We start from the raw sequence: 26,813 nt of genomic DNA, 5'->3' as shown, positions 1-26,813 counted from the left end.
CCTGAGTCAGAACACAGCCACCCAGCGCTTCCTGTGGCACAACTGTAAAGTCCTTGGCCTGAGTTTTGGCATAGATCAGGAAATAGCCCAGCCTCAGGGTTGGGGCAGAGGAGGCCTGTGATCAGGGAGACATGGACTGGTCTGTAGGAATGGGAGCTAGGCTCATGGCATCTTGGCTGATACTCTGGGGTCACACTTCCTGACGCGTTCTTCGCTGTGATGCTGCGACTGTGACTTGGCCGGATCACCCTTCCCTGAACAACAGGAAAGACAGTGCTCAGCTGCAGGCGCGGAGGGTGGAGCGTCTGGCCTGTTTGCACGGCTGTACCTGGCAGGCTGCTTCCTTACTCTTCCGGAGTTCCTGCTCACCTGCTTTCCCGGCACTGCGACTTCTGCCTGTGCGGACGTCAGCACTTAGTGGTTTGGGAGCGAACTGCTACATGAAGTAGTCTTACGGTTAGCTTAGTCGTAAACACCGCAGTATGCTGCCGCACTCCCTCGGTGGCTTTTTAAAAATCATGTGCTTCAACTTAGTAAAAACAAGACCAGAGCCCTTCAGTCTATCTAGGTTCCCTTCTGGCCCTAAAAAAACTTTCCCCTTTCCTTCGATTGTCCACACTTGGCTCCGTGGTGTGCTCCAGGTGCTGCCCAGAAGTGTTCCTAACTCACTTGACTTGGCAAGATGGTCCATCATTGTGAACTGGTGTCGCTACTGATTGCACATGGCGAGGGGAAAAGCACTATGCCATGTGTTTTGAGGGTAAAAAGAAAAAAAGGAACACATTTGTGAAAGAAATGAGGTTGCATTGTTCAGACTTGCAGGACACAGTCATGTTCTTCACGAAGGCAAATTTCAGGACACCACCAGTTCTTGTAAGATTGTGGTTTGTTGCACTGAGGAGATCCGTTACAGACGAAAATAACATCTCCTGGAGACAGTGTTGACAGGTGAAGTTCCCTTATTTCAGATTTTTATAAATGACCTACAACTGGAAATGAGGTCAGATGGTACAGCCTCTAGACCAGAAGAGAGAAACAGCCACAAAGCCGCAGTGAGCAGGGCTGTGACTATACAGCGTGACAGTGAGGTTCATCATGGGGAGGGGCTGGGCTCACCCCCAGCATCACAAACACCGTGACAAAAATAAAGATTATGCACATTTGAACTAATAATACTAAAACATACTCAGGAAAGAACGACGAGCCTTGCAGAGAGGGAGGAGGAAGTGGAGTGCTGTGGCCTAAAGCCTGACGGTGCTCTCAGCATCATTAGGACGTCACTTTGGGCAATAGCAGGACCAGGGGATTGACTTCACACAGCCACTGGGCACTTCTGTTGTCTTTATTTACCTAGGAGATGGAGAAGGCAACGGCAACGAGGGTTCAGGGACTCGGGAGAGTGATCAAGGTGTGCATTGAAAATGACTGTTCTGCAGTGAGGACAGCTGAGGGGAGCAGCTGACTACACACTCAGTCAGGAGTGGCGCAGCTCCGTCACTGCCTCAGGGAAAAAGGAAGCACTTTGAGCAAAGTCAGAAACTTGAGCTTGTTGGAGAAGTGACACCTATATTTCTAGCGAATCTTGGAGAAGGGAGAGCCAGTAACTAGAAAATAGAATTATTCAGCTTCAGGATCACTTGAGTTGGTTTAAAATCACATCCCTTTTGCTCACCACATCCCTTTGGTACCCGTGCCCTGCCTGCCCCGTCCCCCTTGCCTCATGGAAAGATGCCTAAAAAATTCTTGGTGTGCTTTTCTGTTAAACTTGCAGTATAAACATTTTGTGTCAAGGTTAATGCCTTACTGGCCAGAATGTCAGGTTTCTGAGCTGAGGTTGTCTGGGATTCTTGTCCATGTGCAAATGGAGCTGTCTCCATTTTGGCTTCTTTTATGTTGTGGTGGCTTTGGCCTTTTGTGTCTTGAAGTCACCCCTCAGGAAATACGGTGAGATGATTATTCCATGGGACTTTGGTAATGACATATTTTGTAATTCCGTTCCCCTACTCATTGGGGATGAATAGGAGACTTTGCCATAATGAAACTGGCTGTGAGAATCTTCAGGGTTAGGCTAAGAGAAAACAGAATGAAGAGCAGGGCAGCACTTTCGGAGTTTTGCTGTGAAGTTGCAACATGAAATAATACCTCAAGAGACTTGTGGAGGGAGCACAACACTGCCCCTCAGAGGCCTCAGGCGCTGCCCCTGGCCCTCTCTGCTGTGAAGCACTTACTATAGCATGCTTCCTCTGTGATTGTCCAGTTCCTGTTTACATGCATTTGCGCTGGTGTGTGTAGACTAGAGTGAGCCCTAACTGCAGAGATGGCTGTCAGTCTCCAACTCGCTTTCAGTTTTCTGGAGGATTAACTGAGTCTGATGGAAAGCCAGCGTGGGTGCTCTTGCCTCCAAGAGCTGTTTAAACTGTTTTACTTCCTCTGACCTTATTGTGCCATGGGACAATCTTTACAATTCTGTGCTCTGAGAGAATGTACCTGTGACACAGAAAGGGTTGGCACCACATCTCACAGACCCTGTAATTCAAATGTCTGCTGTTACTTCATGTTAGTTTCTCCTTAGCGGATCGAGAGATTGAGCATGCAAAGATTGTGTGAGTTCTGGGTGGAAATTTTCTATTTCAGACCCCTTTCTTTGATCTTCAAGCCTAAATTTCTGACATCAGTGATGCCAGGCCACAAAACTGGAAACTGTTTATTACCCCAAGCCAGCAGAATAACATCTGGTGAAGACTGACAGCTGTGGCTTAGTCACTCCTGGAGACGCAGAGGCAATGCATAATCCTAGGTAACTAGGGCATTGCTCAGGACCACCACATCTACCAGGGCATTCTGTTTTTCCAGGGTGGGTGTGAGAGTGGCTGTTAGTGGAGGCATTTTGTCCCCATGGCACAGGGAAATACGCTGTAGCTAACTTTTTACAGTGAGGCCTTGCTAAGTGGCCAGACTTGGGATTTGAGCTTCCTGTCTGCTGTTATGTCCCTGCCTCATCTTGTATCCTATATCAAAATAAGTATAGCTCCTGTGTTGAGAATTTCCTATTAGCGAGGAAAAAATTGTTTTTGTCAGTTTACTAGGTTTTGATCAAAATTTGCTTGAGTCTTACGACGTTCTTTGTGGAATGCCCTGCTGAAGTGTCTTCTGCCTTGGCAAAGCCAGTGAGCTTTAACACGAGCTACCAAAAGTCACAGCCGTCCAGTTCCGTGTGTCTGAGCTGTTTCCCTAACTCAGGGTGCTAAAAACAAGAGCCTTGCTCAGGAAAGCTTCAGCAGAGAACAGTTCCCAGCCTTCTTCCTGTGATGCTCAGCAGTGCACAGGAAGCAGGCCAGTGGATTGCCAACTCTGTCAGGCAGCCTTACCACTGCTAATCACTGTCAAAATCACCCCATTCTCCGAGAAACGCAGTGAGAATGTGTACAATGAACTGGAATCCTGGTCAGTATTGGGAAAATTTAAGTTACAATATCTAGTCAAACCCTGAGTGTACTGGTTCTGTGAACCACCTGAAAAGCAAATTAAACATTATTGAACGGTGTTGGTCCCTGTGTATCTGTTTATAGGAGTTGAAGTAGGTAAGCCTGTACGTGGTTCTTTTTTGCTATGTACCCAGTTGACCTCAAATTCACAAGTCTAGCCAGATGTGGGGTTTACTTGGGCTGGAAACAATGCTTGATGCTGGGGATATGCCTCAGTTATCACACTTGCCCCAATCCATCCCCAGCACTGCATGAACCAGCCCGGTACAGCGGCACACCCATAATCCTAGTACTGGGGAGGTAAAGGCAGGAAGATCACAAGTTCAGGTTGTCTCCTTGGCTACACACATACATACCTTTTTGGTTTTTTATTTTTTTGTGTGTGTTGACATATGTCATGTGAGTCTTTGCCTGTGTAGGTCAGAAGAGGCATCTTCTAGAGCTGCAGTGCAGGACGTTGTGAGTGGCTGATGTGGGTGCCGAGAACTGAACGTGGATCCTGTGCTCTTAACTGTTGAGCCTTCTCTCCAGGTCCAAATTTAAGGTTCTTGTGGATATGGGAAAAGTTTACTTATTTTCAGGAAAAAAGGGCCAGGTGTGGTCCTCCCCCCCCCCCCCCCCAGTACTCTGAGCTAAGGGCCAGCCTGGTCTAAGACTGTCTCAAAAACTTTTTTTTTCTTCCATGAGAAAGCCAAGATTAGTGCCAGGCATAGTGATGCTCTGTGAGTTGGAGGCCAGCCTGGTCTACACAGTAAGTTCCAGGACAGCCAGAACTAGTGAGACCCTAACATGCTGGGCGGCGGTGGTGGCGTACGCCTTTAATCTCAGCACTCAGGAGACAGGCAGGCAGACCTCAGAGGCCAGCTTCGTCTACAAAGTGAATTCCAGGACAGCCTGGGTTATACAGAAAAACTCTGTCTTGGAAAAAACAAACCAACAACAACAACAAAAAAAAAACAAGACTAGTTTTATTTAGACACTGGAAGAATGATGAATAAACTTTTCTACACAAGTTGGAAAGCCTGTTGTACAACACCCAACGTATTTCACTGCTGTGACTATCTTCACAGCAGATGGTCACAAGTCAGTCAGACTTCAGCGTGACGCCGCCATTGTTCTTACTCTCTCTGAAAGCACTTCCCTCTCCTGGAGATACTAAAGGCCTTGTATCTTCAAACTAGCCAAGAAAGAGTGAAATTCTTCAAAATGCCAGAAGACAGTCCACGATTGAGTGAAGGCAAGTCTGAGCCACACTGAGCCACCTTGCAGGTGTGACAGACACATTAAAATCAGCACCGTGAGTCCTTGGAGCGCCAACAACTGAGAGTCCGGGACATTCTCAGTCAGAGCTAGAAGAAGGTTATTTTCTTGTGCTTTGAGCTGGGGATTTGCCCCTTGGACTTGAGCCTCCGAACAGCTTCCCTCATGTGCTTGGGCTGCAGGGGTGGGATCTCTCCCCACTTCTCACACACGTCCAGGGCTGGTGTGGGGAGAAGAGACAATACCATAAGATTTGCTAACCACAACCCTTGAGTTTTAATTCTGGCTTTTGTGAAATTTGTCAGAGAAATAAATGAAGATGTTTCCCCTTAAGAGAACGATATAAGCTGGGCGCAGTGGTGCACACCTTTAATCCCAACACTCAGGAGGATCTCTGAGTTTGGAGACCAGAGGGAAGACTCTCATGGGGCATTGCTTTTCTTCTCACACTGAAAGGCAGAGGGTCTGCTGAGGAAATATACAGAACTGTTTTTGTCACCCTGGGCTAAGGAAAGGGATTTCCTAAGTGGTTGGTCTCATACCCATCCCCCCAGCCTCATCCACCCAGTAATAAAAATTACAAGAATAGCCATGCTCTCAAGACAAGGCTTCCTATAGGATCAGCTTCTAGTGCAGTTGGAAATCCCCAGATCCTTAAATGCCTTGGGATAGAGATTCTTGAAAATAAGATCTCCGTGACAGCAATAAGCAAGGCCACTCACCTTCTTCTACCACCTCCCCAACAAAAACTTTAGAAATACCAGACATGGCAATGACAACATTCTGAGACACAGAGGTGCCGGTGATGGACTGGATTAACTGGGGAGAAAGGAGAAGAACTGCGTTAACACAGTCAACAACTGGCTTTGGAAGGCAGCGACACTGAGTGAGGGCCACACTGAAGGCCGAGTGCTAGAACAGGCTAAAATGACTGTGGCTGGAGAGACAGCTCAGTGGTTAGGAGCGCTTGCTGCTCTTTGGGGACCAGCATTCAGTTCCCAGCACTGACAACCCCCTCTAACCCCCCCCCCCGGCAGTTGAGGGGAGCGGAAGCCTCTTCTGGCTTTCCTGGGCACCCTCACATGTACATGCCACACGTGTGTCATATGCTCACAGACACACCAATTGAAAACACTCTAAAACCCTCAAGGGTTAGTGTGTGTTACGACTTGCTCTCCTTGGCATACAAAGCTGGAGGCGATTGTCTCTCCCTCCTAGCCATCTCACTTGAGAATGCTGACGGCACAGCTGTGGAGCCTAGCTCCCTCCCCGCACAATGGGGACAACGAGCACACACAGTCCATCCTTACCCTTTTAATGGCTGCTTTAGGGAAAGCTGACCGGCGATACATTTCATAGCGGTTCAGCTGCTCCTCAGAAAAAGAAGAGACCAGGATTCTAGACAAAGATTCAGTAATTAGTTGGTTAATGAGAATACTAAGGGCATAAGTCAATAAAAGCAAGCCTCAGACAAAAATGTGTTTCAGGGAGTCAACGGCTTTAGGCTTGAGGAATGTCAACAGAACATTTCCAGTCCTAAGGAACTTTGGAAAGAGGAGAACAAAACACAATTTCCTTTCATTAACAACAAGCAGCTGGATGTGGTGCTGCATGCCTTCTCAGGAGTATGAGGAGAAAATAGTCTGCTGACTGCATGTCACACCAACGTTCAACACGTAACAGAATTTATGCGCACATCAGGGTTCTTCAGTGTTAACAAGTTTAGACAGAAATATTAAAAATATGTACAGTCATTAGAAAGCTTGTGAGACACAATACCTCAGGCTAGCCTCAGGAGAAACTTGAACTTCTGATCCTCCTGGCTCCACCTCCCAGAGAGTGGGACTACAGGTGTGTTAGAACATCTGGTTTTACTCTGCTGGATCAATCACACACAAGCAATCTACAAAGTGAGCTCTAGCCTCAGCCCTAAGACTTTAACATTCTTGAGTCTACTTACTGTGTCTGTGTGGTGTTTGTCTGTGTAGTGCGGACACTCATGAGGAAAGACAACTTGAGGGAGTCAGTTCTCTCCTTCCATCATGTGGGTTCTGGGGATTGAACTCGGGCCGGCAGACATGCTGGGCCTTATCACTAGCCCTATATTCCTCAAAAACAACAGACTTTTCAAGGGTAGTATGTTTGCTTGTTGGTCTGTCCGTGCACATGTATGTGCAGGTGCCCATGGAAGCCAGAGGGAGGGCCAGATCCCTTGGAACTAGAGTTACAGGCATTTGTAGGCAGCTTGATTTATGAGTGCTGGGACCTTACTGGACCTCTGTTAGCAGAGATGGCTCTTAACTTCTGAGCATTCTCTCTATCCCCCATTATAGTTAATTCTTTTAAATAAATAAAAAGACGGCTGACCCAGTTTTAGAAGATGTACCAAAGACTTAATAGGAAATTCCCAACAATATCAATGGCCAAGCAAAATGGAGAAAAAAGCCCAAAGAAACATTATTACAAAGAAACCGGAAGATCAGTTTATCTTGGAAAGAAATGGAAAGATGTAGAGATGTGCCCAAAGATGTAATGCAATGTTGTTAAAAGAAACAAATTTCAAAACCCCCAACCACAATAGTTACAGGGATTGATGGTATGGTTCAGGTACAGGGAGATGCAGTGCAGCCAGGAAACATGTATTTATGAGGATGCTGTCTGCACAAATATACCCAGAGAAGACGTTCTTGGGATAAGCTCTAGCAGCTGGATTTTTTAAAATTTTTATTTCTTGTATTTTGAGTTGTTTGCAATGAGCCTATATTATTGCAACCAGAAAATAAAGTCAAGTTTTTTTGAATAATGACTTTGATGTATACTGACCAAATGTAATATAAAAACAAAACATTTTGAAATAGAAATTATTTAATACCCTGATATTTATGTACTTATTTTGTATATGTCAGGAGTATGCCTATGTCTGGTAGTAAGAGGACAATTTCCAGGAACTTGTTCTTTCCTAGGAACTTGTGGTTTCCTAGGATCAAACTCAGGTCATTAGGCTTAGTGGCAAGCACCTTTATCTGGCATCTTGCTGGCCTGAAATTATATCTAGGTATACCGGCTCATGCCTGTCATCTCAGCACCAAGGAGGCTGGGGCAGGAGGATCAACAGTTTAAGACTGACCTAAACCTCATGAGACCCTATCTCAAAAGCAAACAAGCAAGCAAGACTGAACGTGCAGAGCTGAGTTAGAACCCTGAAATCAGGACAGTCAGTGACTCACTGCATCTTCTGAATCTCATCCTCGTCCACTTTCTGCTTCTTCTCCTTCTTTTCCTTGGTGTCTAGTTTCAGTTTTTTGGCTGCAGGAGTAAGTAATGCTGAGTCTTCCCTTTCAATGGCTGTTAAGTCTGAAACGTCCTGACTCTTGAGCTAGGAAGATGGACAGAAACTCTCATTACATATTTGGTATACTTTTCAGGCAAGGTCATCAAATGTCCTCCTCTTTCCAGTCCAGCAAATCCGCCTAGGCAGCAGCTGTCTGGTTCTAGGCATTGCTTATACCGCCAGCATAAGAGGCCATCTGTCTCCTGAAGGAGGATTATAGCCCAGCTGGGAAAGAAAATGAATAATCCAGTTTAGCCGTGACCACATAGAGGTCCTGGCTCTGTTTAATATGCTAAGGGGAAAACGCCAAGGATCCAAACAGCCACTCTCCAGTGGGCTCACCCTTCCAACCTCACTCCAAGGTGTCAGGACAGTTTTCTCCATTCAGCAGTGAGTGTGTCTAGGGAGCACTGCCCAACAGTGCTCTGTTCTGGCCCTTTCTCTACTGGATCATGAGATCTTTCCCATTACTAGACTAGAAACATAAGAGTCTCCCTACGTAGCCCTAGCAATCTTGAAATGTAGACCAGGCTGGCCTTGAACTAAGAGATCTACCTGCCTCTGCCTCAGTGTGAGGATGAAAGGGCACCACCATGCCCAGTTTGGAAATTTTTCTTTTCACTTGTAATTTACGACAAGGTCTCATTTTGTAGCCTAAGCTGGTGGCCCATCTCTCCCTGGTCTCCAGTTTCTGACTTATTCTGCCTCAGCCTCCTTGCTGGGATTATAGACTTGTACCACCATACTGAGTTTAAACTAAAATCTGAGAGCTGGCTCACAGGTTAAGAGTATTGGTTGTTCTTACAGAGGGTCCAGATTCCATTACCAATGCCCACATGGCAGTTCACAGACATTAGTAACTCCATTTCAGAGGGTCTGATTTCCACAGGGACCAGGCACATACATGGCAAACAAATACACCCAGGCAAAAAATTAATATAATAAAAAATATGTTTAAAAAACTAAAAGTTTTAAGTTATGTACATTCATACATATTGTGTGTGGATTTGCAAATGGAGATCATGGGACAACTTTGTAGACATGGCTCTCTTCCACCTTTATGTGGGTTCTGGGGATCAAACTCCAGTTCCCGGGCTTTCATGGCAAGCACCTTTACCTGCCCCAAACTAAAATCTTTGAAGATGTTTATTATTTACATTTCACATAAGCACTTAACAGTTTTATTCATGACAAGTATAATCCAAACTCTGTCTAGACCAACTTACTATGAAATCTTAATACATCAGAACTCATTAATGAAATTTAATGGTTCCTTTAGAAAGAAATTCATGCTGGGCAGTGATGGCACATGCCTTTAATCCCAGCACTTGGGAGGCGGGCAGATCTCTGAGGAGGCCAGCCTGGTCTACAGCGGGAGTTCTGGGACAGTCAGGGCTACCCAGAGAAACCCTGTGTCGAAGAATAAAGAAATTCCTATTTAAACTCCTATGGAAATTGGGAGAGGGGAAGTGGAGGCATATACCTGACAATCCTTTCAACTTCTTTTCAGCTACTGATCTATCCATGTTTCTAGCTTTGAGCTTCAGATTTTCAATTTTATTTGTCCTTAATTCCCCCCCCCCCCATCTTCCTTTTCCTCCCCTCCTTCCTTTGAGGGAGCTGGAGTAGAAGCAGGTCTCATTTTGTAGCCCAGGCACTTCTGGAATTCATTCCTTCTACTTCAGCTGCCTGAGTGGGACATTCAGCTTAATGTTTTTTTTTCTTCCGAAAACGATCTGTAACATGAGGATCACAAGCTCAAGGCCAGTCTGCTCTAGGTTGACGCTCCTCATAAAGAAATAAAGCAAAATCCCATAAAGTTGTGTTACATTTTCTTTTTCCTAAAAGCTTCAAATGTTTTCATGCCGTCACGTTTACAGAGCCCATTTCCACCTTATTCAATGTTCACTCTGTAGTCTCTCTTGTCATTCCCAGCTTTAAACTCGAGATTTTTACCTGCGGAAATGGAACCTAAACAACATTGAGGTTGTTAACTAGACAGCAATGCTTAGCTTTTGAGGTGACACAGTCGAGGATTTTGATAAGGCTCCGAAACCCCTGGAATTTACATCAAGGACGCTGGTTCAACGTCCCACGAAGGTAAGAGCATGACTGAACGCAGTCCTGGAGCCGAAGCAGCACCTACTACACTTCCGGCCCCTCCTCTGCCCCGCAAACTGCACACTGACAAAGAGTCGTAAGGAGTTCTAGTCCTCCCAGCCTTGGAGGGCAGGAAGCAGTCAGAAACGCAATCCTCAAGCCTCACCACAAACTTCTCCCTACCTCGCTTTCCTCCGCGGCGGCTTCTTTCAGGTCCGCGTCTCCATCCCCGTCCGTTTCCTCCGGGATTCCCTCAGCGTCGGCGGCCGCCGGGGCCCCAGGGGCGGCCCTCATCGCCTCTGCCTCCTCTGCCTCCCCGCCTTTGTCCGTAGGCGACTCCCCAGGGTTGTCCATGGCGGTGGAAGCGGGACAGGGACGACGGCAGCGCCGCCAGGCTAGGGCGCGGTGCGCCGGGCGGCGCGCCGGAGTGATGCTGCGGCCCGTCGCGCCGCGATGACGTCACGCCCACCGGTCCTCGCAGGGGTCACTCCCAGGGGCGCGAGGATCGCTCAAGGGATTCATTCGGACGGAATTTGTTTTAACGAGAGAGACGTTTGGAGGTGTGGATCTTCCGTCTTAGGAAAAAAGGGCTTTGAAAAGAGCGTAGAGTCGTTTGCTAGGAGACTCCTCCTTTCTAGGCAGGCGATGGCAACGATCCCTTCTTTAACTTGACTCTTCCAGCGCGAAGTCGGGGACCGGCGGTTTGCTGCCGACTGACCAACCTTCGGCCGGGGCCAGCCTCGTACTTCCCAAAGAACTAAGGCTCGTGCTCAGCGGGGAGTTGCCACGGCTTCCTTTCCGCTTCGCGGGCATCCCTAGCTCCTGCAGGATGTTATCCAACGCTTTCACTCAGCGCCTCAAGCGTTGGCCGCCTGCCTCGAGTCCGACTAGGGCTAGCGTCCGGAGAAAGACCAGAAAAGACAGTCGCCCCTTCCCAATTACATTTTCCCCGCAGTCAACCAATACTCAAAACTGGGGCTGGCCCCCCAAATCTGACTTTTGAAATGTTTGTTCAGTCTCACGACAACTAAGGAAGGAGGTCTCTTCTGACCGTTTCACTGAAGGGTTCGTAGGGTGGAGCGCGAGGATATTGCCCTTGTTTGTTTGTTTGAGACAGGGCTTCTCTGTGGAGCCTTGGCTTTCCTGGATTCACTCTGTAGACCAGGCTGGCCTCGAACTCACAGTGATCCGCCTGCCTCTGCCTCCCTGAGTGCTGGGATCACAGGCGTGGGCCACCACGCTCTGCTGAGGATATTGCTTTTTTAAAAAATGATTTCTTTAAAAAAAAAAAAAAAAAAAAAACCATGTGTATGGTGTTTTGGCTACACTTGTGTCTGTGCATGCGTTCACGGGACCTTGGGAAGCCAGAAGAGGGTGCTGGTTCCGCTGGAACTGGACTCAGCCTGTTGTAAGGCGCCAAGCGGGTACCGGGAATCAAACCCAGGCCCTCTGACAAGGCAGCCAGTGCTCTTCACCCTACGCCGTCTCTCCGGCCGCTCTCGTCCCCTTCTTTTGAGACAGGGCCTCACTGTGTAGCCTTGGCTAGCCTGCACTTGCTTTGTAGAGCAGGCCGGCCTCAAATTCAGAGACACACCTGCTTCTGCTTCCACGTGTTGGGATGAGCGACGTGCGCTGCAACCTGGCGAACCGCTGGGTTAACTCTCCGGTCTCGCCTCCGGGAGGCACCAGGGGGCGGGATTTCTCAAGTCTGCCTCTAGGTCTCCGCGCCGATTCCGAGTTTAATCTTTGCGTCTTGAATGGAACCGCGCGTAACCAAATCTCCTTTGTTGCTACAGTGCCCGGACAAATTACCGTGTCTCCAGCCCCACGAGGTCGCAGACCTTGGGGAAGGCGAGCGCTCCGGGAGGTTCCGACAGGTCTGCCGCGCGTGCGCTCGGCCACCCGCGGACGGGCGGGCGCTCTGGGCGCGAACCCCGCCGCCGCGAAGCCGCGCTCCGCTCGCCGGGCCCGGGCTGGGCCGCGCTCGGTCACCTGCGGGGCGGCCCCGCCCACTAGGTGGGCAGGGAGGCGGGGCGCGGGGGCGCGGTGACGCGTGACGCCGGATCCCGGAAGTGACGCGCCGCGGGGGGGGTGGTGGGAGGCCAGGGAGGCGGGGGGAGAGGGGGTGGCGTCCCCGGCCGGTTTGAGGGGTGCGTTGCCCGGAGACGGAAAGTTTGGGAGCCGGAGCGGGCTGCGCGCGGCCCCGGGTGGGGGGTCCGAGGGGTGGCGGTCCCGGGGATGGGGAAGGAGCAGGAGCTGCTGGAGGCGGCCCGCACCGGGCACCTCCCGGCCGTGGAGAAGCTGCTGTCCGGGAAGCGGCTCTCCTCCGGCTTCGGCGGCGGCGGCGGCGGCCCCGGCGGCGGCTCCGGGGGCGGCGGCCTGGGGTCCTCCAGCCACCCGCTCTCCAGCCTGCTGAGGTGAGTGCGCGCGGCGGGGCTCGCGGCCGGGGCGGCGCGGGGTCCCTGGAGAGGTCGCGGCTCCCGAGGCGCGCGCGGCGCAGGCCGGGCTCCCGGCGCCTGGCGTCGGCGCTGCGGAGGATGGGGGAGTGCCCAGGTGGCAGCCCGCGCCGCATGGCACCGCTCGGCGCTCACCCTCGCCCGCCCCGGGGTGCCCGCTGTCGCGGCTCACAAAAGCCGCGGCGGAGCGGACCGAGTTCGCCGAGCCCCTCTCACATCCTGCGGGGACTCCCACGCCGTGCGGGTCCTCGCGGCTCCCCTGGAGCCCGTTCGCGTTTCCTTCTCCGAGGAACTTGGAACGGTCCGCCGGGCTGAGCGGGACCCGGCTTTTGTTTGTTTTTAAAATTGTTTCTGCGTTCATCGCGCACCAGGGGCTGGGTCTTCGGGCCCCTCTTGTGCCTGAAGCTCAGTTTGTCGTTTTCTTGTGGTCATTCTCGCTGGGTTCGTCCAAGTGGCATATGCTCGTTTCCCCTGGGGACTTAATCGGTAAGAAACCAAGGGTTGGAAAGATTTGCTTAGGGAGGCTGAGGTGCGTTCAGCTTTCTAAGATCTGTTAGACGCTTGAATCCGGGGCTGCAAGGCTTCGGTGGGGTGGGAGTCACTCTTTATTTTACAAGGGGGATTGGAATACTCTGTCCCAGTGCCTGAAATGTGTTGGTTCAGCAGCGCTTTCGTAGCTGTTTTCTTTTCCTTCCTTGTTCTTTTGAGGTTTTTAAGAAGTGGAAGTTCAGCTAGAAGTGGCTGTGGGCGCTTCTGTTCCCCATTGGTTTATGTACCTTCAGTTTGAGGGAGCGTGGAGAGCTTGCACCCGAGAAGCCCAAGGTTCCACTAAACAGGTCTTCCGGTCTGAGGCTCAGGCCAGATCTTTTCAAGAAGATTTTGAAAAGCACTACAGAGGAGCTCTCCCCTTCCTTTGGGGGGGAAAAAAGACCCAATTCTGTTGGCTGCAATTTCACCAGTCCCTTGAACAATACTGGCTTCTAGTAGGTACTCAAGATTTGTTGACTAGATTAGAAGTGCTTTTTGGAGAGAGAGAGAGGAGAGAGAGAGAGAGAGAGAGAGAGAGAGTGTGTGTGTGTGTGTGTGTGTGTGTGTGTGTGTGTGTGTGTGTGGCGCGCCCCTGCGCACACACTCGTGAAAGTGGACATCCGGACATCCGTTGTCTTCTTCAGTTGCTTTTCATATTCTCTGAGACTGTCTTTCAGCAAACCTGGAGTTTGCTGACTGAGCTAGACTGGTTGGCCAGCAGTCCCCGGGATTCCCCCTTCCTCTGCCTTCCCAGGACTCAGGGTTACAGTCACACACAGCCACGCTGGTTTTCTCCCCCCTTCTTTAAACATATGTGCTAGATTAAATTCAGGGGTCCCTGTTTGCTGAACAAGCACTTTAAGGACAGAGCCACCTTCTGGGGGTGGGGCGGGGGTTGATCTCAGAATACATTGGTGTTCCTCACTGGTGGTGGCCAGACCTTGGGAGTGCAGGCATCGCTTGGGGTGGCTTGGCGGTCAGGACCTCCAGGGGAAGGTGCACTCAGGCTGACTTTGGAAGCTGGGAAGGTTTGGGTAGATCATGTAGCAGCGTGGGGAGTGTTCCAGGGAAGCACACCCTGATCAAGGCAGAGAAAGGAGACTTCTTTGCTGTGTGTGGGCTCCTCTGGGAACTTCCTGCTTGGGATCCTGGGGAGTCGGGCCCCTCAAAGGTAAATAAGAATGGCTCTGGACACTCCTGTCTCTAATATTGGCAGTCTTTCTCACGCTTATAGTCTCATTTTCTATGTTAGTGCCAGGTGACAGCGTCCCAGCTTCTCCTAGTTAGGGTTACCATTGCTGTGGTGAAACACCAAAAGCTGTTTGGGGAGGAAAGGGTTTATTCGGCTTGTAGTTTCACATCCTAGTCCATCACTGAAGGAAGTCAGGGCAGGAACTCGAGCTGGCAGGAACCTGGAGGTAGGAGCTGACGCAGAGGCTGTGGAGGGAGCTGCTTACTGGCCTGCTCCCTGGGTTTGCTTATAGAAAACAGGGATGGCATCGCCCACAATAGGCTGGGCTCTCCGTCACTGAAAATGCCTTACAGCCAGCTCTTTTGGAGGCATTTTCTCTGTTGAGGCTCCCTCCTTTCACAGTCAGCACACAGGCCCTCAGCAAGTAAACATTGAACACATTTTTCCTCTTTTTAGATCCGCCTGCCTCTGCCGCCTAAGTGCTGGGATTAAGGACGTTCATCCCTGGACCTGCCTTTCCCTCACACCCCCGCCCTGTTTTTTTAAGTCCCACCTTTTAGCCCTCTTTTAACATCCTGCAGTTTTGGTGTCTGAGACGTAAGGGGAAAAGTTCCTTATGTGTGGAAGTCCCTCTCATGCACCGATGATGTAGTACCTGTAGATTTGCCAGAACACTCCCCCCCCCCGACTATTCCGCTGGGCGACAGAGATTCTTGCATGCCTTCATTGCTGCCCCCTCAGAGGCAGGTGACATGTCGCTAAGCGAGACTGTGAGGTCTTTTGAGCACAGTGGTTTTGCTGAGGGTTCCCTGCTGCTGTTTCCAGTTCCTTCCATAGAGCCCGAGTGGTGTGTTCCTTCCCTAGAGCCGCAGAGCTGCTGGAATCCTTGTTGGCCCCTGTGTCTAAGGGAGGCTACGGGTGCCGGTGAGCTTCCCAGGCTCCTCCTCCTGTGACTGGTAGGGCAGGGAGGACCTTTAGGCCCTCGTTACAGTGGGCGTGTCATTAATTAGGGATGACATTAATTAGCCTACTGACAGGTTGAGGTCACACATTTAAATAACCACTAGGTCAGCATGTCCCTACTGTAGGTTTGGCGATGGTGGAGGTGCTCGAGGCCTTGCGTATTCATCCTCTTTCTCTAGGAGTCTATGGGCTCGGGGTTTGGTATCTTGACCGCATTTCAGCAGATAGATCCTAGCCTCATTAGTCCTGTGAACTGTGGCCCACCTTTCTCGGGAAGTTTAAGGAGCTTATAGCTGCGCTGGGTATAGATTACCCCCACCCCCCCAGTTCATTCCACAGAGGTTTTATTCTTTGTGTGCGTGTGTGTGCGCGCGTGCATGTCACATATGTGGAAGCCATTGAGACAGTCTCTCAGGATTTCTCCTGTTTGCTTCCCGCCCAGCCCTGGGTTTACAAGCAGACTGCACCACGCCTGGCGCTTTTATATGGGTGTGGATCGCACGTGGGTCCTCATGCCTCCAGGGAAGCGCTTCCCTAGCTGGGCTATCTCCCCGGGCCCCAGGGTCTGTTCTGAAGTTACTGCTGCCCTGTCTCCTCACATGCCTCTTCTCTCATAGAGCCCTCTTCTCCCTGGCTCTCAGTGTCACGTGGCCCGATGGCGCTCCTACACGAAGACCTCGCCGGCTGCTCTGGGGCACGTGCTGCCCCCCTAATGTGCAGTGGTCACTGTCCCGTCCTTTGCTTGCCTCCCTCTAACAGCTCACCTCTTTGGTCCACTTCCTGGCTAGGTTTTTTGTTTTGTTTTGTAACTGTCCCGAGCCAGAGTCACCTGAAAGGAGGGAACCTCAGGTGAGAAAAAGCCTCCTGATTGGTGGGGAGGGCCCAGCCCATTGTGAGTGGTGCCACCAGGATGGTAGAAGAAAGCAGGCTGAGCAAGCCATATGGAACAAGCCGGTAAGCAGCGGTCCACGGCCCCTGCTTCAGCCTCCGTCTCGTGTTCGTGCCCTGACCTCCCTTAGTGTCAAGTGTGATCCGAGAGTTGTAAGCTGAAACAAACCCTCTCCCCCGTGCTGCTTTTGGTCATGGCGCTTGTCCTAGCAATAGACGCCCAGCCCCAGCGAAGACAACCTGCTGCTGTAATGTTTCCATGTTGCAGTCCTCATCCGTTGAGAGGATATCCGAATCATCATGTCCAGCCTGCTGCAAAAGGACGTACAGGTTCTGTGTTCTGCCGACTCCCGGGGATTTACTGTCCTCCTGTTGCAGCACAGGGCAGTAGATTGTGCTATTGTCAGGCTGTCTGAATCCGCAACCCGCCGACACCGCTGACGGTTGCTTGACTTGTTGGCTCCCTTGACCCCTGCTCTGTAGGAGGAGGGTGCTGTTACCTGCCATGGAGACCTTGGCCCGGGGAACAAGTGCAGGGAGCACACTGCATCCGAGTTCATCACGCCTCCTGTGCGCCGAGCCGTCCTCAGGTCATCACACAGACTTGTTCTGTGTCAAGTGGCACTTGTTCTGTGCAAATTACTGGGGCAGACAGGCTTCATTTATTTTAGAGACAGGGTCTGATGTAGCCCAGGCTGTCTTTGAAGTCATCTGTAGCCAAGGGTGACTTTGAACTTCTGATTCTCCATCTTCCGAGTGCCGGGATTGCGGGTGTGCTCCACTGTGCCCCGGCTCAGACACATTTTCCGTGGTGTTCGCCTGTGTTTCGTGATTTCTTCTCGGAGCAGTGGCAGGCTAGAAAGAGGCAGCAAGGGAGAGGACAGACAGACATGGGGATACCATTCATTGACTCCTCTGCTTCGTTCCAGGGCACGAGATTGCTAGATGCGCTGTGAAACCACCTCTTACTGTACGTTAGCGTCGTTAGGTGCCGTGACAGAATTAGCCCCTGTCACGGGCGCACAGTTAGCCTGTAGCGTTTATAATGGCACAGTGCGCAGACAGACTGGCCAAATGGAGTATGTAGCCAGGCGTGCCCACCTAGCCCTTGGTCGTTTGAAGCCGTGGATGCAGAGGGTTGCGGCTCTCCACACCTCAGTGGGCCGGAAGCACTGCCGCACCGTATCTCAGTGCTGTGTCTCATGAATTAGCCATTCAGTGACGATTATGTTCAGCAGATGTTTAATTTTCTGTCCGAAATGATGCAAGTATAATTTTGTTCCTTTCTGGGTGATTAATAGGTTAGCTGGTTCTCTGAAGTGTCTCGTGCTACAGAGGCCCTGCACGCATGCCCTGTGCTTTGTGTGGTATGGGTTCATTTTCCACTTCATGGACGCACACCAAAATTTGAGAGCTGGGGACAGACACCTTTAAACTTTTGCTTTGGGTGTTTTTATCCCCAAGCACACAGAAGACATGAAATTTTCCTGTAACCAGTTGGCTGTCTTTAGGTTTACAGTGAAACTACTGATTTCCAGGAAAGCCATTTATGTCTGAGAATACAGTAAGATTTAGGTTAAAAGGCCAAAAGGTGAGAGACAATGAAACATGAAATTTGCCTGGTTAAATCTGTGAGTCCCAAGCCATGGATTGGCGTGTGTGAGAGGAAAGACTCAGGGGGGCACATGACAGCCAGGCAGAGATGCGGAGCCAGAGGTGCTGGCCATCACAGAGGCTTGCTGAAGAGGTCCGAGAATCTGTGGACGGTACCTGTAAATGTGGCTTTAAGCTCATTTCTACCCCGCCATCTTGTGAAAAAATAAAAAGAAACAAGGGGAAAATCCACACAAATGACATGAAATGGTTTAAACATCCCGAGAAGAAAACACTGACCATGTAGGATGACAGAAAGGGCACCGTGGTATGACCCTATGGATTTGCCTGATTTAAGTTTTCCTTCTAAGTCTACACAAAGGCAAAGAAATCAGTGGCCCCCAAATAAAAACAAAGACCACCGCACAGATCAGGACACAGGCCTCCCCCAGGGTCTTTCACTAGACTGTTAGTATTTAGAAAACTTTTTTAGGTGCTAGGGTAGCGCCGAGTCCAGGACTGTGCTTGTTGGGCAAGCATTCTGCCACTGAGCCGTGGTCTCAGCCAACCAGTTCTTAAACCAGTTCTGCCTGCATGTGTGCCTGCAGCAGTGCATGCCAGAAGAGGGTGCCGGAACCCCCAGAATCGGGGTTACAGGCGGGTGTGAGCCACTGCGGGTCAGGAGCGGGCAGGGCAGAGCTGTTGGTGACGGAGCCTCTTCCCATCCCGAGAACTTCTTGGGATGCCTTGTTCCCAGTGTGGTTTTGTTGTCTGGCAGCCATCTTCGTTAATTTTGGAGGTGCTATATGGTATTCCGTCCTCCAAAGGAGAATGGTCACCTTGTTCAAAACAACGAAGAAGAAAGAGAACAAAGCAGTCCTGCCACTGTGCTGCCTTACGTCTGGAAATGGACGCAAGGCCAGAGTTTGCCAGTGCCCGTCAGGCCTAGACTCAGATCTGTCCTAGGCGAGAAAAACAGATATAAGTAGAAATACAGTAGATATAAAGATTTTTCTCCAGAAAAACAAAACCAACCAACCAATCAAACAAACCAAAAGCCCGTCAGTCTGCTTCCCAAGTCTTTTTTCACCCCAAAGAGTTTGGGTTTAGAGAGGGAAGTCTGGATCATTTCTGCCCTCATCTTGCTAGGAAAGTAAACACTGGGCTCTGTGGTGCAGACACCAAGGAAAGCCCGAAAGTAGACACTGGCGGACTTCTTGGAAGCCACACTGCCGGTCAGGTAGGAGCAAGGGCCCCGTTTTGGAGCGTCCTGGGAAAATGTTTCCCACATTGATTCCAAAAGATTACGGGAGATTCTTCTGTGGTGAAGAAAATTACCTCGTGTAATGTGTTGCACCCATAGAACATCCTCAAATAATGCTGGTGTGGTTAGAGTTAGTGGTAGCAGCATGAGAAATTATAGGGTAGGGCTTCCAATTTATCCTTCCTCAGTAATTTATAGATCAAGTTCATCTAGTTTACAAATCAAAAAGGCATTTTTAAAATAAGTCAGTTGTCTGTCTTAAAGCCAGCTGTATCTGCTGGCCCTGTCACTGGGCTCACGGAGTCGGTGGGGCGGATGTGACCTATGGGGGCAGAGCTGCCTTCAGGCTGCTGCTCTGAGCTCAGGACATCACTCACAGCTTGTGACCAGGTAGCTTAGGAAGCTTCCCCAGGCCCACGTCCTCAGAGGGAGAGCCGGCCTGGACTGGTCTCCATCTCTGTTACGGCAGATGAGTCAAGATAAAATAGGCAGGGCAGGCATGGCCTAGCATGTGTCCCGGGTTAGTGGGCCGTGGCCGCTAGGATCGCCCTGGGGAGCCACTTGCTTCCACCTTCGCTGGATCCGTGAGCCTGCTTGTGAAGGACTTGTCTTTCGCTGTGGCCATTTTAACTCTGTAGTATTGATAATGCAGGTTCCGGATTCTTTCACAGAGACAAATGTCAGTCTACGCACCCAACAGCCTCGCTCTATGAAGCCCTGGCTAACCTGAAACATTCTGTGGACCAGGCTGGCCTCATAGACATCCATCGACTGCCTTCCAAGTGCTGGGATTAGAGGCTGGCACTTCCATACCTGTCCTAGGAATCTCATTTTTAAAACAGCAGAGTGTCAGAGCTAAGCTAGGCCTTCAGTCTCTTGCTTAAAGTTTGGAATGGAGTTTGGGGGCTGTGAAGTGTACTGGCTAGCTTTTACATCAGCTTCACACGGAGGAGGACTCGGCTGGAGGACTCGGGCTAGAGTTGTCTGGGAAGAGGTCTGGGAAGAGGGAACCGCAGCTGGGAAGTAGCTCCATCAGATTGGCCTGTGGGCAAGCCTGTGGTGATTAATGTGAGAGGGTCTGGCTCTCTGTGGGGATGCCGCCCTGGGGCGGTGGTCCTGGGTTGTATATGAAAGCAAGCCAAAAGCAACAGTCTCCCATGGCCTCTGCTTCAGTTCCTGCCCCCAGGTTCCTGCCCTGACCGGAAGGTGACACAGAAGTGTGAGCTAAGATAAACCCTTTCCCCTCCAAGCTGCTTTCCATCAAGGTGTTTAACGCAGCAGCAGAAACCCTAGGTAAGACACAGGAGAGGTGATGGAAACCCAGCAGTGGGATTGTGACATGGAACAGTGTGAACAGACTCCTGTGTCTGTTCACAGTGAATGTGACAGGGACGAAGCAGCTTTATGCCAGTCCAGGTCAGGGTCTGCACCGCACAGGTTTAGTGCTGGCTTAGGGAATATAATCTCAGTTTCTTTGTGTGTGTTTGGTTGTTTGGTTGGCTGGTTCATTCAAGACAGGGTCTCACTGGAACTCACTGTGTAGACCAGGCTGGCCCCAAACTCGCAGAGCTTGCCGTTGGGATTAAAAGCATGTGCCACTGTCCTTGGCTGAGAGGGTTTTTTGTTTGTTTGTTTGTTTGTTTGTTTTGTTTTGTTTTTTAATTTTGGGGTTGTAGACTCCCGCCTTTATTATAGAAAAATCTCAAAACACAAAAACACACACGCAATTTTTATGATCCTACCACCTAAAGGCTAACTGTTGCAATTGTGCTATGCATACTCGAAATTTTTTTCTGGGCAGTCTTTTTTAAAAATGGAAATGACATCATTCTGATAGTAACTTGTGTCAGACTTTAACATAATGTGTTATGAAAATGTCTCTGTCGTTTTTCTATATTCTCCAGCCTTGTTTTGAGAGCCTTATAATATCTATGGTAGTTAGGGAAGTGTAGGCGTATATTTTTTAGACCTGTTTTATTTCATTGGGGTCTCCTATGCCTCTACCTCCCCATTCTCTTCACACACTAAGTAGGAGAGAAAGAAGGATAGTGGGGAGAAGGGTGGGTTTTCTTTACCACTTGCTGCTTAAGGACATAGTTCCTTGGGGCAAGTCCAATCTTCCTTTCAGGAGATCTCCACCTTCTCCTCAAACCACATCAGCAGCCTCTTCTTCCTCGACAGCCCCTGGAGGGGGGAGCTCTGGCGTTTATGCCCTCTCCAGGTCCTGCAGCTGGCTAAGAGCCCCTCTCAGAGCCCGCTCGAGGCAGAGTCTGCTGCTCTGGACAGTCTGAATCAGCCCCACATCCCACACCTGGGATTAAGACAAAACCACGTTTACATAACAACTGAGTTTTGTAAAGGCACCAAAACTTCCACTGCAAGGAAGTGCCGTTTAACCTCTTGTTTGCCGTGGGGTCTGGGTTTATGTTATTTTTATTTTATGTTTCTGGGTGTTTTGAGTGCATGAATGTCTGCACAGTGTGTGTGCAGAGCCTGTCAGCTCCCTAGATCTGGCCTTACACATGGCTGTGAATTACCGTGTGGGTGTTAGGAATGGAGTCTGGGTCCTCTGGAAGAACAGCTAGTGCTCCTAAGCCATATTCAGCCCGTGCCCGTATTTTATTTATCTATCTATTTAGTTAGTTATATTGAGGCAGGGTTTCTCTCTGTATCCCCGGCTGTCCTGACTCTGTAGACCAGGCTGGCCCTAACTCAGGGATCCAACCTGCCTCTGCCTCTCTGCTGGGATCAAAGGCGTGCACCGCCACTACCCGGCCCATGGTTTTATTTTTAATTGGCAAAGTCATTGTACATATTTATGGGAAGTGGTCTGAAAGCTCGGTGCATGCATGTCCTCTGTCCCGATGATGCTTGTGTTGGCCTTGCTGGCCATTGTTAAACACTTGGTGCTTGTCAGCCGCGGTTGTCCCTGTAGAGGAGTTTTAGATGCGCGGATACTTAACATTTGAGAACTCAGTAGAATGGTAGGTGCAAACTGAGGATTCAGTACTGCCAAAATCATAAACATGCAGCTGAAATTGAGACCGCTTATAAAATAATTGAGGCCTGCTGTCAATGACCATGCCTCATGGTCCATGTGGAGGGAGGAAATGCCTCGTCTATGGCTGCAAGTGCTTCTTACGTTCAGAATGTTGCCTTTGTGCACACATAGAATTTTTACCTTTTTAAGCACATTTAATTAATTACTTAATTATTTCTGTTTGTGTGTGTGCGCGCTAGAGGAAAACTTTTGTTGTTGTTTTGAGACAAGGTCTCACTGTGTAGCTTTGGCTAGCCTGGACCCTGCTGTGTAGACCAGGCTGGCCTCAAACTCATAGAAATCCGTTGGTCTGTGTCCCCTGAGTGCTGGGACTAAAGCTGTGTGCCACTGTGACCAACTCAGGGAACACCTTGTAAGAGTAAGATCTCTCCATGTAATACCCAGGAACGGGCCTCAGGCTTGTGCGTGACGTCAAGAGCCTTACTGGCCAACCCATGTCTGCCCCTAGGATAGGGTTTTGTGGTGTTTTGTTTCTTTGTTTTTGTTTTCCTAAATTATTTGCGAATGCGCGTGTGCCTTGGCCCTTGTAGAGGCAAGAGAATGCTGAGAGGTCCAGTAGCTTCAGTTCTCGCTGCTCTTGCAGGGACCCAGGTCAGCGCTCAGTACCCACGCTGGGCAGCTCCAGGAGGCCCAGCACCGTCCCCTCCGCTCCAAGGACAGCAGCCATGCACATGGTCCCACGTGGACATACACGTGTGCGCAGGACTAGAAGTAAGAGTGGGTTTGTTGTTTGCTTTGTTTTGAGGAGAGGGTGATGGATCTCTTGGAGCTAGATTTACAGGAGCTTGGAGGCTATCCAGCTTGTCAAAATGGGTATCTGAAGTCCAGTCCTTATGATTAAAATTCTTCTTTTACAATTATTATATATATAAAACACATATATATGGGTGTTTTGCCTGCAATTATGTCTGTACACCATGTGAATTCCTGGTGCCCATAAAGGCCAGAGAAGGCATTGGATCTCTTGGTTATTAGCCATCATGTGGGCACTGGGGATGGAAACTGGGTCCTCCGGAAGAGCAGCCAGTGCTCTTACCAGCAAGCATCTTTCCAGTCGCCAGCCTCATGGTTCTGCATCACACAGTCTTAATCACCAGCCAGCTCTTCAGCCCAAACATGGGGATTTTAGCGGTCAGCTCAGGGCTCATGTGCTGTTCGAAGGCCAAGCGTTCAGAAGAAGGCCGTGGATAACGAGTGTGGAGGAGGACACTCCTAAGGGATGCGGACACAGTAGCGCTCTTTTGCTTCTCTTCTGCCTTTACTGCGTGTTCACTGATCACTGCGTTGTAGGACGAAGCTTACATTTGCAAGGCAGGAAGTGTTCGCTCACAGTAATTTTTAGAATTTTAAATTGCTGGCCTTTTACAAATTACTCATTTACTTGTGGAGAAAGGGTCTCTTGAGGCCTCCAACTCGCAGAACCTGTCTTGAACTTGTGCTCCTCCTGCCTCCATCTCCCAAGGGCTGGGGTGACGGGCCTGTGCCGCCAGGCCGGGTTCACTTGTCCCTTCTTTTGGGTGTTGACTGTACAGATCCCCTGTTGCATTCCTTTCAGTTGTGTAGAAGGTTTGACATTTCGACAATGTTAACTTTTAAGGGGCATGTTTAATCCCCCCCCCCGAGATGGAACTCAGGATCTCATGGGTTCTTGGCAAGTGCTCTACTGCGGAGCTACACGCCCAGCTCAGGAGCTTTTTATTGAAAGTAGAGACTAGCTGGGTCTGCGGTACAGGCTTGTGACTCCAGCTACTCTGAATGCTGAGGCAGGAGGATCACAAAATCAAGGCCTGCCTGGGCAACTTCGCGCAAGACCCTGCCCCCAAATGACAAATCTGAAAAGGGCTGAAAATGCAGCTCTTTGATAGAACGCTTGCCTCACCAGCATGTCTGAGGCCTTGGGTTCAAGTCCTGTACCACCCTCCCACAATCAAAATGACTTTTGGAAAATGGAAATTGTCTCAGTTGTGGAAAGGGGGCAGAGTGGTAGTGTTGAGGTGTCAGATAACCAGGAAACATAGCCGAGGGTGTTGGGCGACCACGCTTTAGCTGTATACCATTGTCTCTCCAGGGCCTGTCTGCCTGTGTCCCAGCCCAGTTCAGACACACGGAACAGCCTTCGTCTGTGTCCTTTCACCTGAGGAACAGTCCTTTGAATTTCCGCTCCATGTACTTACTTATTTATTTTGGGCAGGGTTTCTCTGTGTAGCCTCGGTTGTCCTAAACTTTCTTTTTAGACCAGGCTGGTCTTGAACTCACAGAGATCCACCTGCCTCTGCCTCCCTGGGTGCTGGGATTAAAGGCCTGCATCAGTGGTTCCTTTTCCTTTAAACATGTTGCATTTCTCAAGTTTCCTTTTCCGTCATAAACTAAAGTTGAGAACTATTTATAAAAAGCCCTACCACAAGCAAGCTTACAGAGCTGGTCAGCCCGGGCCACTTTCATGAGTAGGTAGAAGACGCTCAGACTTCCCAGTGTCCCTTTGTGTCTTTGCTCACTTTGCTTTTGTTGAGATAGGGTCTCCCAGCCTGGCCTGGAGCTCACCGTGCGTCTGAGAAGGACTTTGAACTGATCCTCGTGCCTTCCCAGTTTGAATGCTGGGGTTACAGCTGTTCGCCACCGATCCCAGTCTGAACACTTGGGTTGGCCTGGAGAGAATCCAGACCTGGCTTTGTCCCCAGCCATCAATGGCTTGGTCCCTGGGCCCAGTCTGGAGAAAGCTGTCCGTTGCTGGCCCTCATTCCCACGGGGTCTGGAGGCAGAGCGCTCGTTGGGTGGTCTTCCCTGATAGGACTTGATGCAGAGCCTGGCCTGCCCTCGTGTTTACGGTTGTCAGCAGTGTACCTGGCTACCTCCTGACCACTGTAGGTAGCTGTGTCAGCAGGTGGCCGAGAACGAGAGAGAGAGAGAGAGAGAGAGAGAGAGAGAGACTCACCTTCGCACTCCTCATACTTGCCTCTGCATGCCTCTTCTCTGTCTACCTTTATAGCTCACCTGCCCAGTGGTTGCCTCCACTTCACAGATGAAACAACAAAGGTTTAGAGGGCTTCAAGTTGGCCAGCCAGGGCCCCATGGAAGAGGGCGGAGCCAGGAGTCCCTGCAGCCCCTAAACCCTGGCTCTCAGCACCTTTGGAACACTGGGGGACTTCATTAAGGCTTTATTTACTTCCCTGTAACAGATGCTTTTACTTACCTTGCTCTGTGCCATGCATTTCAGCAACATTAAGTCACTGTAACACGTCTCCGGGGAAGGGCACGTGCAGTACAGCCCGGTGGTGAGCTGCGGGGAGGTGCGGAGCCTGCTTTTGAACCCAGGCACCCTGGCTCCAGAGGTCTTGCTTAGCCCCTAAGCAGCTGGGAGTTCTTCCTTCTTCCCCAGACTGGAATTTGGAATCCCTGTGGAGCACTTTGATTACATTAAATTAGGCCAGCTCATTTCTTTCTAATCACTGGCCATTTGTCTGGACTGTAGGAAAGTTGGATGAAGAAAAGTCTTTAAACAAACAGCAGCTAACAGTGTTTGGGAGCGTGTGGGAACTGTCGCTCATGTCCTCATGTCTCCCCTCTCATCTGCCTCTCAGGGAAGTCTTGCCCTCCTCAAAACAGGTTCACGGAGCCGTGAATTTCACCTGTGAGAGAAGTCAGTCTTCCGTCAGGCGAAAGTGGTAAAAACTTTCGGACGAGTGAAAAGCCAGGTACACTGCTGCGGCCTGAGTGGGTGCCAGGAGGTGGGTCTGAACAAGGATGAAAAGCTGGAGGTCGTGGGAAGGTGTGCGCGTGCCCGTACCGTACACTGTGTACTTACGCATGCGGGCGCACCCCCGTGCCCATCCACTGCTTGCACGTTTGTCTGCATGTGTGCGCTCCTGGGCTCTAGGCTGTTGTGCTTGTGTCCAGCTGTGGCTCTCAGCTCTCCCTTCCCAGTTCTCGCCCCACCTTCCTTCGTGCTTAACAACCAGCTCCTGCTTTCTCAAATTCAGACTCCACTCTGCCCGGGTCAGGTAACTGTGGCCTGGAGTGCCGAGATGGAAGTGCTGTTTCCCAGAATCCTTTGTGTTTTAACCTCCAGTTCTTCAGTGAGCGCACCAGTGTCCATCTTACTGATGAGATTCAGAGCGGCCAGGAGGCGAGCCTCGGGTTGCAGCCCTCCTCCCGCACAGTCTGGAGGGTGTGTTGTGTGTGGCGCGCACGGCTCCTGGAAAAGACTGGCTCAGAGGCAGCCCCTGGGTCCTGTGTAACGAGCACTCGTGGGACGCGCGATTACTTTACCTAGCAATAAGCGCAGCTCAGATGTGGAAACTGGCAGAGTGTCTGGATTTGTCACTTGTAATCTGTTGCTTTCTCCGTAATTGTCCATAGAAGATGCAGCTGGAGACTCGTTTCCGCGCTAGTCACTCTTCAGCTGTTCATTTTGCCATCATTATCAGACACAGTACAGATTTTCAGAAAGGCGTTAAGTAAACAGCTCGGTATTTATGGCTTTGCTTTCTGGTTAGCAGTATTCTCTTTTTAAAGAGTGTGTGAGAAATCAGACCCAAGGTTTTCAGATAGGGTCTTACTATTGAGTCCTTGCTGACCCTCCCACCTCCTACTGCCAGCATCCCCAGGGCTGGGGTGACAGGTGTGTACTGTGTCCAGCCGGGACGATTGTGTGTGTGTGTGTGTGTGTGTGTGTGTGTGTGTGTGTGTGTGTGT

At 50.3% G+C, this 26,813-nt stretch overlaps 2 protein-coding genes across 12 annotated transcripts in view; one reads left to right on the top strand and one right to left on the bottom strand.

Annotated features, from left to right (window-relative positions):
* Positions 1 to 4,435: 4,435 nt before the first annotated feature.
* Taf11 (TATA-box binding protein associated factor 11) lies at positions 4,436 to 11,372 on the bottom strand. Its single transcript, XM_055607261.1, has 5 exons — positions 10,360 to 11,372; positions 7,973 to 8,121; positions 6,056 to 6,143; positions 5,468 to 5,564; positions 4,436 to 4,965 (listed from the first exon to the last, which is right to left on the bottom strand). The coding sequence occupies exons 1-5, from the start codon at positions 10,528 to 10,530 to the stop codon at positions 4,835 to 4,837; spliced, it is 636 nt and encodes a 211-aa protein (XP_055463236.1). The 5' UTR covers positions 10,531 to 11,372; the 3' UTR covers positions 4,436 to 4,834.
* Positions 11,373 to 12,307: 935 nt separating this feature from the next.
* Anks1a (ankyrin repeat and sterile alpha motif domain containing 1A) overlaps positions 12,308 to 26,813 on the top strand; it is a 152,839-nt gene continuing 138,333 nt past the window's right edge. For all 11 annotated transcript variants that reach the window (XM_055606990.1, XM_055606986.1, XM_055606995.1 and 8 more), the window contains exon 1: positions 12,308 to 12,593. In XM_055606990.1, coding sequence (XP_055462965.1) covers positions 12,415 to 12,593 — 179 coding nt within the window. In that variant the 5' untranslated portion in view covers positions 12,308 to 12,414. The remainder of the gene's footprint in view (positions 12,594 to 26,813) is intronic.

The sequence above is a fragment of the Psammomys obesus genome, unplaced genomic scaffold (genome assembly GCF_907164565.1).
Source record: "Psammomys obesus unplaced genomic scaffold, mPsaObe1.curated_primary_1811, whole genome shotgun sequence".
Lineage (NCBI taxonomy): Eukaryota > Metazoa > Chordata > Mammalia > Rodentia > Muridae > Psammomys > Psammomys obesus.
The sequence above is the reverse complement of the archived record's forward strand: the minus strand, read 5'-3'. Positions and strand labels throughout refer to the sequence as shown.